At 38.5% G+C, this 15,402-nt stretch overlaps 2 protein-coding genes and 1 long non-coding RNA gene across 3 annotated transcripts; all 3 read right to left on the bottom strand.

The window, feature by feature from the left end:
- Positions 1 to 779: 779 nt before the first annotated feature.
- On the bottom strand, positions 780 to 3,117 carry LOC140889905 (uncharacterized). Its single transcript, XM_073297648.1, has 3 exons — positions 1,694 to 3,117; positions 1,506 to 1,611; positions 780 to 1,436 (listed from the first exon to the last, which is right to left on the bottom strand). The coding sequence occupies exons 1-3, from the start codon at positions 3,115 to 3,117 to the stop codon at positions 780 to 782; spliced, it is 2,187 nt and encodes a 728-aa protein (XP_073153749.1).
- On the bottom strand, positions 3,117 to 3,944 carry LOC140889906 (uncharacterized). Its single transcript, XM_073297649.1, has one exon. It carries the CDS (start codon positions 3,942 to 3,944, stop codon positions 3,117 to 3,119), a length of 828 nt encoding a protein of 275 aa, XP_073153750.1.
- A 1,101-nt stretch (positions 3,945 to 5,045) lies between these two features.
- On the bottom strand, positions 5,046 to 6,336 carry LOC140886990 (uncharacterized). Its single transcript, XR_012151739.1, has 3 exons — positions 6,302 to 6,336; positions 5,760 to 5,835; positions 5,046 to 5,169 (listed from the first exon to the last, which is right to left on the bottom strand). It is a non-coding gene; the product is annotated as an uncharacterized lncRNA (long non-coding RNA).
- Positions 6,337 to 15,402: the final 9,066 nt, after the last annotated feature.

A 15,402-nucleotide genomic window follows, 5' to 3' on the forward strand; every position in this document is an offset into this window, starting at 1 on the left:
ATCCCGTGGAATACCGTAGCCACTTGGCGGTTCTTTCAACTCCTCTGGTTTATCAAACTTCGAGAAAATGAACTTCTCAGTTAGATGCGCCTTGTATTGCCGCCACTTACTATTCGTTGAATGCAAACAGCCCTTCCTCCAGCTTGGGCTAACATTGTATGTCAGCTGTAAAGAAAAGTATATATCAACCCATACATAACATTTAAATTATTTAAACTGTCAAATACTTCTTACTTACATTAACTGATTCCCATATTAACTCTTTAACATCACTTGGAACTTGCTTCCAATTCTTGTAACTGATCTTAATCTTTTCTCGAGCGAGAACTCCTATATAACTCTGCATTTCAGCCGCAAACTCTCCTATTGGCTGTCCAATTTTATTGAACATTACATCCTTTCTAACTCCCTGCACCCTTTGCCTAACGACCTTATCCAAACGTGTACGTCCTCTAGAACTTCTTGTCATCTCGGTCTCAGTAGATTCCACCGGTTCTGCCTCATTGTTTTCAGCAGCTTTACCATTGTGATAACCCTTATGAAACTGTTCACGAGCTTCCATAGTGCCAGAAATTAGAAGATTATTCAATGCCAAATCAGACCTCAAGTTTCCCCAATGACAGTTCCTGCAAAAGTTGACATCTTCTTAGGCATACGTATTAAAACGAAATAAAGAGTGATAATGAAATCGAACTATAAATTTCAAGATAAAATACAAAGAAAATAGATTAACGAGATTTATATACTAAACAGTAAAAAAAGGATTTCAGTGGGTTACATTATGCATTGTCAACCCAAGTTCCATCACAATCTTCACGAATGCATGGTGGTTCATTTTCATCTTTTTCATCAACATCCAATGGATCCATTGGTAGAAATCTTCTAGTAAAAGATTGATAATGAATTACAGAGTTTTCCAACACATTCTCAGATATGAATTCAATGTACTCCTTGGTAGGAGTAGTAAGTACAACATGCCATGTAGGATTTTTAGGATCTTCAATATAAAACACCTGCTTTGCTTGACTGGCTAAGATAAAAGAGTCAGATTTGAATCCAACTCTTTTCAAGTTCACCAACGTGAAACCAAGATCATCAACTTTAATACCGTTATTATTCTCAACCCAATTACATTTAAACATTGGAACTTGATATTTGTGGTAATCGAGTACCCATATCTCTTGAATGACTCCAAAGAAAATCATGCCTGACACAACTGGATGTTTATCCTTTGCACTGGCAACTTGCATTGTTTTTGCAATTAAGCTTACTCCAGAGTTTTGAACAACTCGTCTATCATCACACTCTTTGGTATGATAAGTTACCCCATCAATCAGATAGCTAGAGTACTTTAACACTTGATTGCTAGGTCCACGGGCTATCCACTTTAATCTTTCTGATATTTGACAGGTGGAATGACCAACACCACTTCCAACCTATATTCACAATGTGATAAATTTTATCACGAACTTCAAAACTTATATTTCAATGCTTATGACACTTACACGGTCACGTAACCAGTTAGCAAATGCGCGGTTGTGCTCATCTTGTAACCACTTTTTGGACTTAGCTTTATTGGGAAATTTTTCATTCAGAAATGTCATGTGTTCCCTAATAAAAAAAATAAATGTGTTTATGTTAAACAATAGATCAAAAAAGTTGAAAGAAATTACTAATAAGTTAGAGAAATTACTCGATATATGGATCAACGTCAACATCATTTTCCAACACATAGCGATGCGCTTGATGCAACTCATCAAGGCTAGTGGAGTACACTACGGCACCAGATAAAGGCCTAGTAAGTTGTAATTGTCGATGCCTTGTTGGGATCCCAATTGTATGAACGTTAGACATGTAGTCGGAGCAAAATTCCACAGCCTCTTCAGCAACGTAACATTCGGCTATACACCCTTCCGGCCGATTGCGATTTCGCACATAGCCTTTCAAGATCTTCATGAATCTTTCAAATGGGTACATCTGCCTATACCAAACAGGTCCACACAATTTTACCTCCCGCACAAGATGGACAGTTAAATGAACCATTATATCGAAAAACGATGGTGGAAAATATTTTTCAAGCATACACAATAGGGTAACAATCTCTCTTTGCAGACCATCCAACTTTGAGACATCTATAACTTTATTGCATAAAACATTGAAGAACCCACACAACCGGATGATAGTATCTCTAACATGTTTAGGCAAGACATCGCGGATGGCGATTGGAAACAATTGTTGCATCAAAGTGTGGTAGTCATGTGACTTGAGGCCAACAAGTTTTAAGTCCTTCATTGACACCAGATTTTTAACATTGGAGGAGTAACCTTTCGGGACTTTCATTCCAAACAAAGAATTGCAAAGTTTTCTTTTCTCAGTCCTACTTAGTGTAAAACAAGCTGCTGGCAAAAAAGTTCTATTCTCCTCCGTCTTTGGTGCCAAATCAGTCCTCACATTCATCTCCACAAGGTCTAGTCTAGCGGCTACCCCATCCTTTGTTTTTCCTGAAACATTAAGTAGCGTACCAATAAGACTTTCACAAACATTTTTTTCAATGTGCATCACATCAAGCACATGTCGAACATGTAGATGTTTCCAATACTCTAGTTCAAAGAATATGTATTTTCTTTTCCAACATGATTTTGTTTCCAACTCCTTGTGCTGAAGCTTCCCACTCATTTTTCCCGCACGATAGTTAATCTTATCAACTCTTTCCAACACTTCAAGCCCAGTTAATGGTTTTGGTGCGGGGTTAAACTCTTGTTTCCCATTAAAAGCTTTTTTTTGCCTTCGGTAAGGATGATTTCTAGGAAGAAACCTTCGATGACCTGTATATGACATTTTTCTACTATGCTTCAACCTGGTCGAATATGTTTCTTTCCCACAGATAGGGCATGCTTGATATCCTTTCACAACACAACCTGACATGTTCCCATAAGCAGGAAAATCATTGATTGTCCATAGTAAGACAGCTCTGAGCGAGAAATATTCTTTCCGATATGCATCATATGCATCAACACCTATCTCCCATAAACATTTTAAGTCATCAACTAGAGGTGCTAAATAAACGTCAATATCATTTCCAGGTTGTTTGGGTCCAGAAATCAATAAAGTCAGCATCATAAATTTTCTCTTTTATCAGCATGCCAAGTTAACTCTTTAGACACCTCTTTGTTCCAAAATAATCTTTGAAATCTATGAATAGGTGGGAAGTACCAAAGAACCTTTGCAGGAGTACCTTCATTCACCACAGAATTATTACCCAACTTCCACCTAGACATACCGCAAATAGGACAATTGGACAAGTCCTCAAACTCTTTCCGGTACAAGATACAATCATTAGGGAAAGCATGTATTTTCACATAATTCATTCCTAATGCACTGAAGCTTTTCTTTGCATCATAGTAGGATAAAGGCAATTCATTGTGATCAGGAAGCATTTCTCCTAACAAACTTAGCAAGTCAGTGAAACTTTTATCGCTCCAACTATATTTTTCTTTCAAATTAAATAATTTCACAAGTGCTGTTAACTTTGTAAATTTTGTGCATCCAGAGTATAAAGGTTTCTCGGCATCTTCAAGTATCTTATGAAATTGGCTTGGATTCTCAGCACAGCTATCATATGCATCATGTACCATATCTATAGTTTCCTCGGCAAAATATTTGTGTTCATCTGGTCCTACTTGATCACTATCATTCATTGGGTTCTTGACCGTAGATCTTTCCCCGTGCCAAATCCATGTATGATATGTTAAATCCATGCCATTAGAACACAAATGTGCCCTTATAGTGCGAACATCTTTCATCTGTAGATTACCACATCTTGTGCAGGGGCAAGGTATTTCATTTGGAACGTTGGCATTTTGCATTGCAAATTGCAGAAAAGAGTCTACCCCAACCTCATATTCATGTGATAATCTGTTCTTTGACATCCAAGCTTTGTCCATTACTCATACAAATAAGCAACCAGCACTGAGTCTAATCCTTCAAAACTTAAAAAAAATTAATCAATGTTTTATCATTCTATTTTTTTGAAGAAATATACCAGTTAACACTAGTTTCTAATCTTTATAATAAAATCCTTAAATATTGATCTAATCCACCAATCAACGGACTATGGAAAAATAAGGAAAGAACTAATTCTACTAATGTCCAATATTTGAGTGAAAAGGAGCGAATTTCTCAGAAAAATAAATTTTATGATTTGATATTCAACCTAGAACATAATGAAAAATTGTGAAAAGAATTCAATGGCAAAGAAAACAGTAACAAAATAGAACCACTTTTTGATGTTCATATTTCAAAAATCAAAAATAAGAAATGAAGAAGAGGATTGTCTTACCAGCAGACAAGATTCACAGATCAGTTCCCATCCACAGAGACATTGACACTGAAGTTATCTAACACAGCTGGAAATAATCCTGTATCAATTTAGAACACGCACCATTATGGCCAAGAAAACACACAGAGAAGTATGAACATTTTTTATGAAAAGTATTGGTTGCCAAGAAAACATTACTTGATGGGCAGAATTGTTGGCGTAGCTAGTTGCACCATTTCCTACAGTCATATGCACATCAACTTCCTTCACTCCCATAATATCTGACTTTTCTTTGAAATTTTTCTGCGGTTTTCAAAATTTGATTGTGATGTTAATCTTCCAACTCACTTCTTCTATTTATAGTGATCGAGTTACATTTTTTTATCTTTTTGAGAAATTTTATACATTAATTATCTAATTAAAACTACTTTCCTAGTTGATATACGGTTGTTCTAGTTATTAATCTTTTTTAAAGTACTATAAATCACTGCCAAGAGGAAAATCTCTTATATCTCAAATTTATGAACCATATATGATTATAATTAATTATTAATGCATGGCACAGCCATCGGCCATGGCACATGCTTTGCATAAAAATCGCTGAATTACTGCACCTTGAGCCTAGGTGTGGATGGCTTCTAATACCTATGTGCTAAACGCCTAAACCCATTGATCTTGCAGACATTCAACAATAAAAATTAATAAAACATATTAAAGATGACATTACCTAACCTCACCAGTGTAAGCACCCCCTTTCTTAACCCAACAGTTCTGAGCAGCGACTTGAAAATCATGTCAAAGGAGATTTTTTACGACAGGAAGAAAAACAAAAGGAGGGCTTACAACCACCTCTGTAGGGCAAAACATCAATGTGACTCCAGCAAGTAATAACATGAAAATCTAATTTGCATGATTGCATAACAGAAAGTGCTTAAGCTAAAAAACCAAAAAGAAAGCATTTGAAGTTGCTAGAAATGGACGTCCTAATATTATTGGAATTTCATTATTAAACTAATCATATGCTGGTTCAATCTCTAGGAATAGTTCCACAAAACAATTTTAAATTCAAATATGAGTGGCCCAAGCTCATATACAGGAAATTGTATTCAAAATCAAGAATGGAAACTTTAGGTAGTTCAAGGGCACAACAGAACACTATTCTTGGTCTTTGTTGTATACACTATACAAGTTTCTCAACAGAAAAATATTAATCTCTTGCTTTCAGAGATAAACATGCAAGGTTTATGGAGCTTGAATCCTCAACATTAAGACTTAGAAGAACGTAGGGAACAGAATACTCATGCAAGGTCATGTCATAAATTGCTGTTACTTAAGCTTTCATCTAATTTCTTCTACATCCTGAATAAATTCCGTCATATAGCCAACTGCGAGCCCCCATGAAGTACGGTTAAAGAAAGAGTAGCTGTGCACATATACTGACCCACAACATCTTCAGATGGAACTTCAGCAGCATTTAGCGATGAAACTATCTTCTTCACTTCTTCGATAGTTCCATTCTACAAAGAATTTCAATCTTTAAATAACACTATCATTTCCAAATTTTAGTACACAAAACATGTACATATACAGAAGGGCTAAGCCATATGAGCGACTCGCCAATTGCAACCCTCATACAAAATAAATAATAAATTGTATAAATTTTCCGAGAAAATGCAAGTTCGTAGATGGAATCAACAAAATTTGCAGAGTGAGGAAATTCGAGGCATCTATGTATATCTATACGATTATACGCATGAGCATGCTCACACAGACATATACACGCATCAATTATTGCATCAAAACCAACAATCAGCTAAAACATGACAAATTACCTCTGCAAAAACGATTGAAAAATACGCGAGTGAAACTCAAATATCTGGATTAAAAACTAATTGAACTCATAAAATAATCGATTTCGGATCTCGAAGATCAATCATTCAACACGGTTAACGTTAAATCAGTGAATCAGATTCGGAAACTAACGCATTTCCAGTTGCCCCCGACGATGAATTTTCTCCAGAAGATAGTCTCCAGAACTCTCACAAATTGTTTCTAGCCGGTATTATCAAAAATCATAGCAGGATCTCAAAGTGAATTTATTCCAGGCCGGTTGATCACAAATAATATTATGGTGCGTTTCAAAATTTGCACAAGATCCTACCATAACAATGGAATTTTTCTATCTGATCAATCATTTGTCAAACCACTTCACTCCAAGTACATGAATTCACAATTTAGTTGCTTCAAGTCTGTCAATTGCACAATATAGACCTGGGCTAGTTTACAATCAGCCATTACATGAATTCAATCATTGAATTCAATCATTGAATTTAAATTAGTTGCTCCAAGTCTATATGGAATTTAAAAACAGACTTCACAAAGTACACTAATTTTCATATTTACACGAGCACTAGTTGCTCCAAGTCTGTCAATTATCAGTTATATCAAGATTAAGAATGCGACGAAGAGTCTTAGTCGCAGTGTCAGCACTATAAAAAATATCACCATCCAGAGGGCTCTGCTCCCTGGTGGGGTAAGTAGGCAGAGATTTCACAGCAAAGCGCAAACCAATTTCAGAGGTTGAGGCATCCAAATCAAGGGAAATGGATTGTTGCAAGCAACACCAGCGTTCCACTTTTGTTGATAAACAACACACATTGTACAAGGAAACCAAAGAGTAACATGAGTTTTGTGGTATGAACTCGAAAACAATATCACAGGCAATGGTTTTACACAAACGGATGAGCTAATGAAAGAACCCAAAAAAAAACACAAAATAAAGTCTCGTTTTTCACCTTTTCTCGACATTCACCTAAAACCCAAACAACAATAAATCTAGACTCTCAACATCTACTAAAAATACCTAGAAACATGAGCCCGAAGAAAGAGAAGAAAGCAACAAACCTTACACGTGAAATTCGCGACACTGAAGCTCCGATCCAAGCTTTAAACTCACGATTGAAGTCACGATTGCCGTTGCCAAGGCTTGGGCTAGGTGCAAAGAGGTCGGACAACCATTTTTCGGCGATCCATCGGCGCCGGAGGTGAGCTGGGTTGAAGGGGGCGAAGGGTTTGGCTAGGGATTGGGTTTCTCTCGATTCTTCTTAAGGTAGACGTAGTATATGGGTTTATGTTATATGTATTATATTTTTTAAATATTATTATATTTTTTAAAATATTAAAAAATAAATAAATAAATAACAAGGACAACAGATTACAATCTGTTGTCTTAGACCTTCAGAAAAACTCTAATAGAAAAACCGTTGTCATAGAACATCAAAAACGCGCTCATTGACAACGGTTTTTAAAAACCGTTGTCTTTTTAATTAAAAATACGGTTAACGACAACGTTTTTTGTAAAAACCGTTGTTAAAGGCAAAAAGACAATAGTTTGTGTATAAAACCGTTGTCTTTTCAGTGTTGTTAATGAGCATATTTGTTGTAGTGTGGTAATGAATCTTGCCAACTCGTGCCAAAATCAAGAACGACAGATCTCAACATATCTTCTAATGTCTGAATGGTACGCTCAGACTGTCCGTCTGTCTGTGGATGATAGGCTGTGCTCAAGTGTAACTGAGTACCCAAAGCATTCTGTAAACTGTGCCAGAAGTGTGACGTAAATCGAGGATCACGATTTGATACAATAGACTTCGGCACTCCATGCAATCTGACAACGTCTCGGACATAAAGCTCTGTCATCTGATCGTGTCTATATGTCATACGATAAGGTATAAAACACGCTGACTTCGTCAATCTATCAATAATCACCCAGATAGCATCACAACCTCTAGAAGATCGAGGTAACTTCGTCACGAAGTCCATGGAAATATGATTTCATTTCCATTCCGGCACTGATAAACTCTGTAACAAACCAGACGGTTTCTTCCTTTCAGCCTTCACCTGTTGGCAATTAAGACATCGAGACACAAAATCAGTGATATCAGACTTCATTGGTTTCCACCAATATCGAGTCTTCAAATCGTTGTACATCTTCCTCCCACCAGGATGAATACTATAACGACTACAATGCACCTCTTTCTGTAGTTGTTGATGCACATCAGAAATATCAGGCACTACAAGGCAATTGTTTACATACAAAAAATCATCTCGAACCTGGTATTCAGATACATGCCATGATCGAACTTTCTCAATCGAATTCTGCACATTCTGATCAAGTTTCTGAGCATCTTTAATTCTCAAAAATAACTCTGGTTCAACTTGAATTTGATAAAGTCACAGAGGCGGACAATTCGTGTCAAATACTAATCCAGAAAGACAACATTCTTCAATCAAATGGGATATACCAATCGTCGATAGCGATAAGGAACATACCTTTCGACTCAGTGCATCAGCAGCTGCATTCGATTTCCCCGGATAGTATTTACTTTCACAATCAAAATCTTTAAGCAAGTCAAGCCATCTCCGCTGTCTCATATTAAGTTCTGACTGTGAAAACAAATATTTCAGACTCTTGTGATCAGAATAAATCTCAAATTGTTCCCCGTACAGATAATGTCGCCAAATCTTCAAAGCAAATACGATGGCGGCCAATTCAAGATCATGAATCGGATATCTGGTTTCATGAGGCTTCAAATGTCTCGAGGCATAAGCAATCACATGCCCTCACTGCATCAAAATACATCCCAAACCTCGATGAGATGCATCACAATAAACAGTGAAACCACCAGTACCTGAAGGGATCGTCAAGACTGGTGCACTGGTCAGTCGTTTCTTCAATTCAAGAAAACTAGATTCACAAGCTTCAGACCAGATAAAAGGAGCATTCTTCTGAGTTAACTGAGTAATCGGCTTCGCAATACTGGAAAAATCTTTGATGAAACGACGATAATACCCAGCCAAACCCATGAAACTACGAATTTCAGGAACAGATGTAGGTCTAGACCAATTGATCACTGCATCGACTTTACTTGGATCAACAGATATACCATCTCCAGATATAATATGTCCAAGAAAAACAACCTGTTTCAGCCAAAACTCACATTTCGACAGTTTAGCATACAGTTTCTCAGATCTCAGAGTCTTCAACACAGTTCTCAAATGCTCAGAATGATCAATCAAATTCTTCGAATATATCAGAATATCATCAATAAAAATTATCACAAAATCGTCGAGATATTTCTGAAACACACGGTTTATCAAAGCCATAAACATAGCTGGAGAATTTGTCAGACCAAACGGCATAACTATAAACTCATAATGGTCATACCTGGTTCTGAAAGCAGTTTTCGGAATATCAGAATCCCTAACTCTCAGATGATGGTATCTAGATCTCAGATCGATCTTGGAATACACAGAAGAACCCTGCAACTGGTCAAATAAATCATCAATACGAGGCAAAGGGTATTTGTTCTTTACCGTTGCCTTATTCAGTTGCCCGTAGTCGATGCACAATCTCATTGAACTGTCTTTCTTGTGTACAAATAATACTGGAGCACCCCAAGGAGAAACACTGGGTCAAATGTATCCCTTGGCCAGTAAATCCTCCAACTGATCTTTCAACTCTTTCAATTCCACTGGTACCATTCGATAAGGTGCTTTCGAAATCGGTGCAGTATCTGGAATCAGTTCTATGTTGAAATCAATCTCACGATACGAAGGTAGTCCTGGAATCTCATCAGGGAAAACATCCGCAAATTCACTAACCACTGGCAAATGAGCCAGGTTCGGACTAGTTTTCAAAACATCAACTGCATATACAATAAATCCCTCCGCTTCTTTCTTCAAAATTCGGGTCATTGATAATACAGAAATCAAAGGAATCTTAGCACGAGAACCCTTACCATAGAATTTCCATTCTCCAGCCATCTCAGGTCTGAATCTCACTAACTTCTGAAAACAATCTACGGTAGCTCTGTACTTGTTTAGCATATCAATTCCAATAATGCAGTCAAAATCAGACAAACCAAGCACAAAACAATCTATCTCGATCTCATTACCATCATACCGTAGCACACAATTCTTAACTGTCTGAATAGATATAAGACCTCTCCCCAAAGGAGAAGAAACAGATACTACAACAGGTAATGTTTCAACAGGCAAAGAATGTAATGAAGCAAATCGTGCAGATATAAACGTATGGGATGCACCTGTATCTATCAAAACATATGCAGGATAACCATAAAGAGAACAATTACCTGCAATCACGTCATCTGGTGCTCCCTGTGCCTGTTCCTCCATCAGTGCAAAGACATGAGCCTGCTGTCTCTGTGGATGACTGCCTGTTTGATTTCCTCCTGGCCTTGACTGTTGCTGTGGATGTGGTGGTTGAAAGGAATGAACAGAAGAGGCTTGCCTCGCAGGTTGAGCCACTGATCGTGATGACTCTGTACCTCGTGACTGTCCAGAACCTCTCTGAGGACACACCCTCACAAAATGGCTAGTCTGATGGCATATATGGCACCTCCCAGATACATCTCAGCACTGATCGGTTGGATGACCTCCACCACAACTATTACAAAACACTCTTGTCTTATGTTTTGAGCCACTGGAACTCGAAGAATTGCTCCCTGTCTTCTTAAACTGTTTCCCTTGAGCTTGCAAATATCCTTTCTTGCCACTGCTACTACCACCACTTTCAAATCGAGGAGGTTGTTGTGGAATTGGAGCTGAGGGTTGTGACTGTCTCGGAGGCTGAGCGGTATACAAAGTTCCTTGCTGTTGTATCAAACCAGCTTCCGCTCCTTTGGCACTGTTCAAAGCATTAGCAAAATTATTCGGTCGCCTTGTGTTTACCAAAGTAAAGACCTCCGGAGTCAGTCCATTAATAAACTGATCAGCCATAGCCTCGTCACTATCAGCAACATGTGGAGCAATGTAAGAGTGGGTGCCCAGTGAGCCAACTGTGTGGCTATGGGCTTTGTTGACTCTTTGTATAAACAATCTTTTGTTTAATATTATTTACACTTTTATGGCAATGACTTTATATTACTTCATATTGTTATATTGTGATATACTATTGTTGTTTTGATAAAGACCTTGAATATACTATAGTGTATGTAAGATGTGGTAGAACATGGAGATGTCTATCATGAAATACATCTTATAGTCACTGTATATTCTAAAACCGTTCCTAGTCGATTGAGCCGTCCGATAATAAGGATAAGGATCGCTCGAGTTTGAGACTAGCATTTGCGATGCGGAGTACCACGTTTCATTGGTAGGGAACATGGAGATGTTCGAAGCATGCAAATGGATATTCATAGGATGAATAGTCGAACTACCCTATCCGGACTTTCCAAGTGGTTATCACTTATCGAGTGGATAAAGTCCGCGGTTTTGGTTGTACACCATTAGTCCTTACGACTTGAAACATCATGGAGACTCTATATGCTAGTGCTGTGCTTTGACTCGTTTACCGACTCTATGGGGGTCATCAGGTGTCGAGATTGGGTACAGTTACGACACATATAGGAGTCAATGCATTGTTGTCAAGGATTCACCACATACTTGCGAGTGTGGATATCCTATGCGATCTGAGGAGATATTAGTGTGACAAATCTCTGGCCAGAGTACTTGATGTGATTTAAGAAATGGTTTCTTAGTAGCACATGCGATGTCACTAATTTGATCTTCAAGATGTATTGCATAGTTATCGAATCTTGAGCGACTCTCGATATACCAATGGTTGTTGATTCGATCGGGATATATGGATGAAGGGACCGTACTGTACGTTAACCAAAATCTACTGGTTCTTGTAGGCACTATCAGTGATACCTAGGGAATCATGGGGCGATGTTGCTAGGCGCTTTACCATGATTCGTTGGGCAAGTCGGAAAGTGTTGTTCCGAGTCACAAGGAGTTGTGAGCCCACGGCTAGCTGTATCCCTGAACCATTGAGGGTCACACAGTGTAATGGAGTTTTAATCCCCGTTGAGATAGTTAAATTTAAAGAGTTAAATTTAATGAACTAAGGAGTTGGACTTCTTAAATAAGAGTAAGAGAGTAGGGTTTCCTAAAATGACATAGGGATGGACATTTTTGGAAACCACTGAATTCGGATTCAGGAAAATTTATTTTGACTTTAAAACGTGCAGAAATGGTTTCTGTGCACATTGGTGAAATCGTTTCATCAATCGGAGTCACGATGAATTTTATATTAATTTCTGAACGAGCGGGCTTTGCTTGTCGGGCCCCAGCTTATGATTAATGGGCCCTAAGGAGTTAGTGGCCTGCATTATAAATAAGTTATTTCAGTACAGAAATTACACACAACAGATCATTATTTTTGAGAGCAATTTTCGAAAACCCTACCCTCTCTCTCAAAAACGTTTTTGGCCGACCCCTCCCCTCTGCCCGAGAAAATTCCGGTCTGTGATTTTGAATCGCGGTCAGGAATAACGAATCAGATTCGTGTAATCTCTTCGCAGAAAACTTCTGATAGATTTTCTAGTGCAATCTATCAGAGGGATTAAACCTCTGTTCGTGGACCTGATTGAAGGCGTTCATCGGTTCCAGGGAGAGACAACAAGAGCAGAATTGTTCTGTTGGTGTCCATTAATCTCGTTGCGAGATTTGAGGTAAAATTTATTTAATTGTTATTTAAATTTTACACACACAATAATTCAATCGTTGTATGGTTGATACCCACACCATGGAATCGTTCCATGAGAAAATTTTTAAACTTCCGCTGCACCGGGTATCAATCGTAATTGGTCTGGGAACTCGCCAGTTTTCCTACAGTGGTATCAGAGCCAGGTTGCTCAGATCAATCGATTGAATTAATCAATTGTACAAAATTTTTGAGTCTCGGTTTTTGAAACAAAATAAATATTTTTAATAAAAAAATTTTTTTTCCGGGGGCGAAACCCGGGCAGCGATTGGATCGCTGCCCGGAGGGGGCAGCGATGGTCGCTGCCCCCAGGGGCGGCGCACGGCGCCGCCCAAAGGGGGCGCACGGCGCCGCCCAGGGCGGCGACCGTCGCCGCCCAGGGCGGCGCACGGCGCTGCCCAGCGCAGCGCTGGGCGCTGCGCAGGGCAGCGCTCGGCGCTGCCCAGGGCGGCGCACAGCGCCGCCCAGGGGCGGCGCTCGGCGCCGCCCAGCGGCGGCGCCAGGCGCCGCCAGGGCAGCAAACGTTGCTGCCCTAAGGGGGCAGCCGGGCTGCCCCGGCCCGCGCCCCGGGTGCGGGCCAACCCGGGAGTGTCCCGGGTGGCCCGCGGGAAAAATTAATATTTTATTAAAAAATTAATTTTAATATGTTAAAATTTTATTTTTGGTCCGGTCAAAAATTGTTTTTGATTGGTTCACGAGATTTCGGATCGAATTGTTCGAGTCCGTAAATTTTAAAATTGATTTTGGATAAATTTGAATTTTTGGAAAATTTTAATATTTTATCCGTAAATTGAATTTTGAAATAAATTATTTTGGTACAATTGATGATAAGATATGATCTTATGATATATTGAGTAAAATATGATTTTATTTGTAAAATTAGATTTTATAGATAAAATATGATTTTATTTGATATGGAGATAAAATATGATTTTATATGTGAAATGTGATTTTATATATAAAATATGATTTTATCTTGTTTAAATTTGAATTGCCACAGCATGTTATCCAATAAATTAATTTTGAATTAAATGTTATTGGATAAGGATGATCGATTGCCATGACCAATTTTGTAGGTGTATGTTAGGAATTTACATTTTGTCTTTATTGTTGTTGGTTTTATTAATGGGCCTGGTTTATGGCCCGATATGAATGTCATATGTAATAAAAGTGGGCTTGGTTTATAGCCCGTTCCCACCCCTAAAAATGTATCCCCTACTTGTCATTGTTATTTATTGTAAATACATTAGATTTAGTGGGAGATCAAGATTTGAAGATGGTGGGCCCAGCAGACAATGAAGACTGAAGAAATGTAAATTGGAAGCATATGTAATAGGATTGCATTTGCATACTGCATATTACCTAGGATTGGACTAAGACCCGTGATTGGCAACCACGGGTCAATTAGAAATGGAATCGATCATCCTATATAATATGTGATATTATGATTGTATGCATGTTTAGACATAAATTGCGTGAATCCGGCAATGCATGCAATAAATTAAATATGATGAGACAAATATTTTTATAAATAAAATCCCTCATTTTAAATATGATTTAAAATTTATATCAAGATAAATAAAGGAAATTTAAATATTGTTTAAATGTTCCTACCTTCCATCAACGGTCAATGTATGTGATGCTACCCGCGGATACGGTCCGGCTCATATTATTGGGGGGGCCCGTCCGTCGGAAAGCTGTACATTGGATCGACAAATGTTGTAAGTTGGGTGGAACTCCCATGGGATCGGCTCATATTATTGGGGGATCCACATGGCGACCGTCCATCACAACTTAATATTGATGGGTCATCTTGACATGTCACTTTAAACGGCGTCATATTATTGGGCCCTTATTGGACATGAGGTAAATACATGGGGGTTGCTTTGGAAGCAATTGGGCTCTACCTTTTGAGAATTATGGTTGGCTGATATTATTCGGGACCATAAGTTTGTCAATTGGACTCCATGTTCTCACTAAGGAAAAAGTTTCCCGTTTTCACTAGAGGGTGGTGAAATCGTTAAAATAGTGGGAGTGAGATTCATAAAATTAAATTCGCCTATTTTATGTCTTAGTAAATTGTTAAACAATCATTGATATATGTCTGTTTTCCTTTTCAGTATTTCATACAATGAATTCGCGAAATCCTTTATTCTCGATCCTCGAACAAAACAAGCTGACTGGCGCCAACTATACGGAATGGTTCCGGAAGTTGAAGATTGTCTTAACTTCGGAGAAAATGCTCTACGTGTTAGAGAAAGCACCTCCGAAGGAAGCACCAGCTGACATAAGTCCGGAGGAATTGGCCAAACTTGATGCATGGTGTGACCATGACATCAAGACCAAATGCTATATGCAAGCCTCGATGTCTGATGAACTCCAGAGGCGATTTGAGGACACGGTGAATGCTGCTGACATTCATACGCAACTCAAGGAACTTTTTGGGGCTCAGTCGAGGGCTGAAAGGTTCTCTACTGTTAAGGAGTTGATGACGTGCCGCATGCGTGAAGGGACT

The sequence above is a fragment of the Henckelia pumila genome, chromosome 3 (assembly GCF_033568475.1).
Source record: "Henckelia pumila isolate YLH828 chromosome 3, ASM3356847v2, whole genome shotgun sequence".
Taxonomy (NCBI): Eukaryota; Viridiplantae; Streptophyta; class Magnoliopsida; order Lamiales; family Gesneriaceae; genus Henckelia; species Henckelia pumila.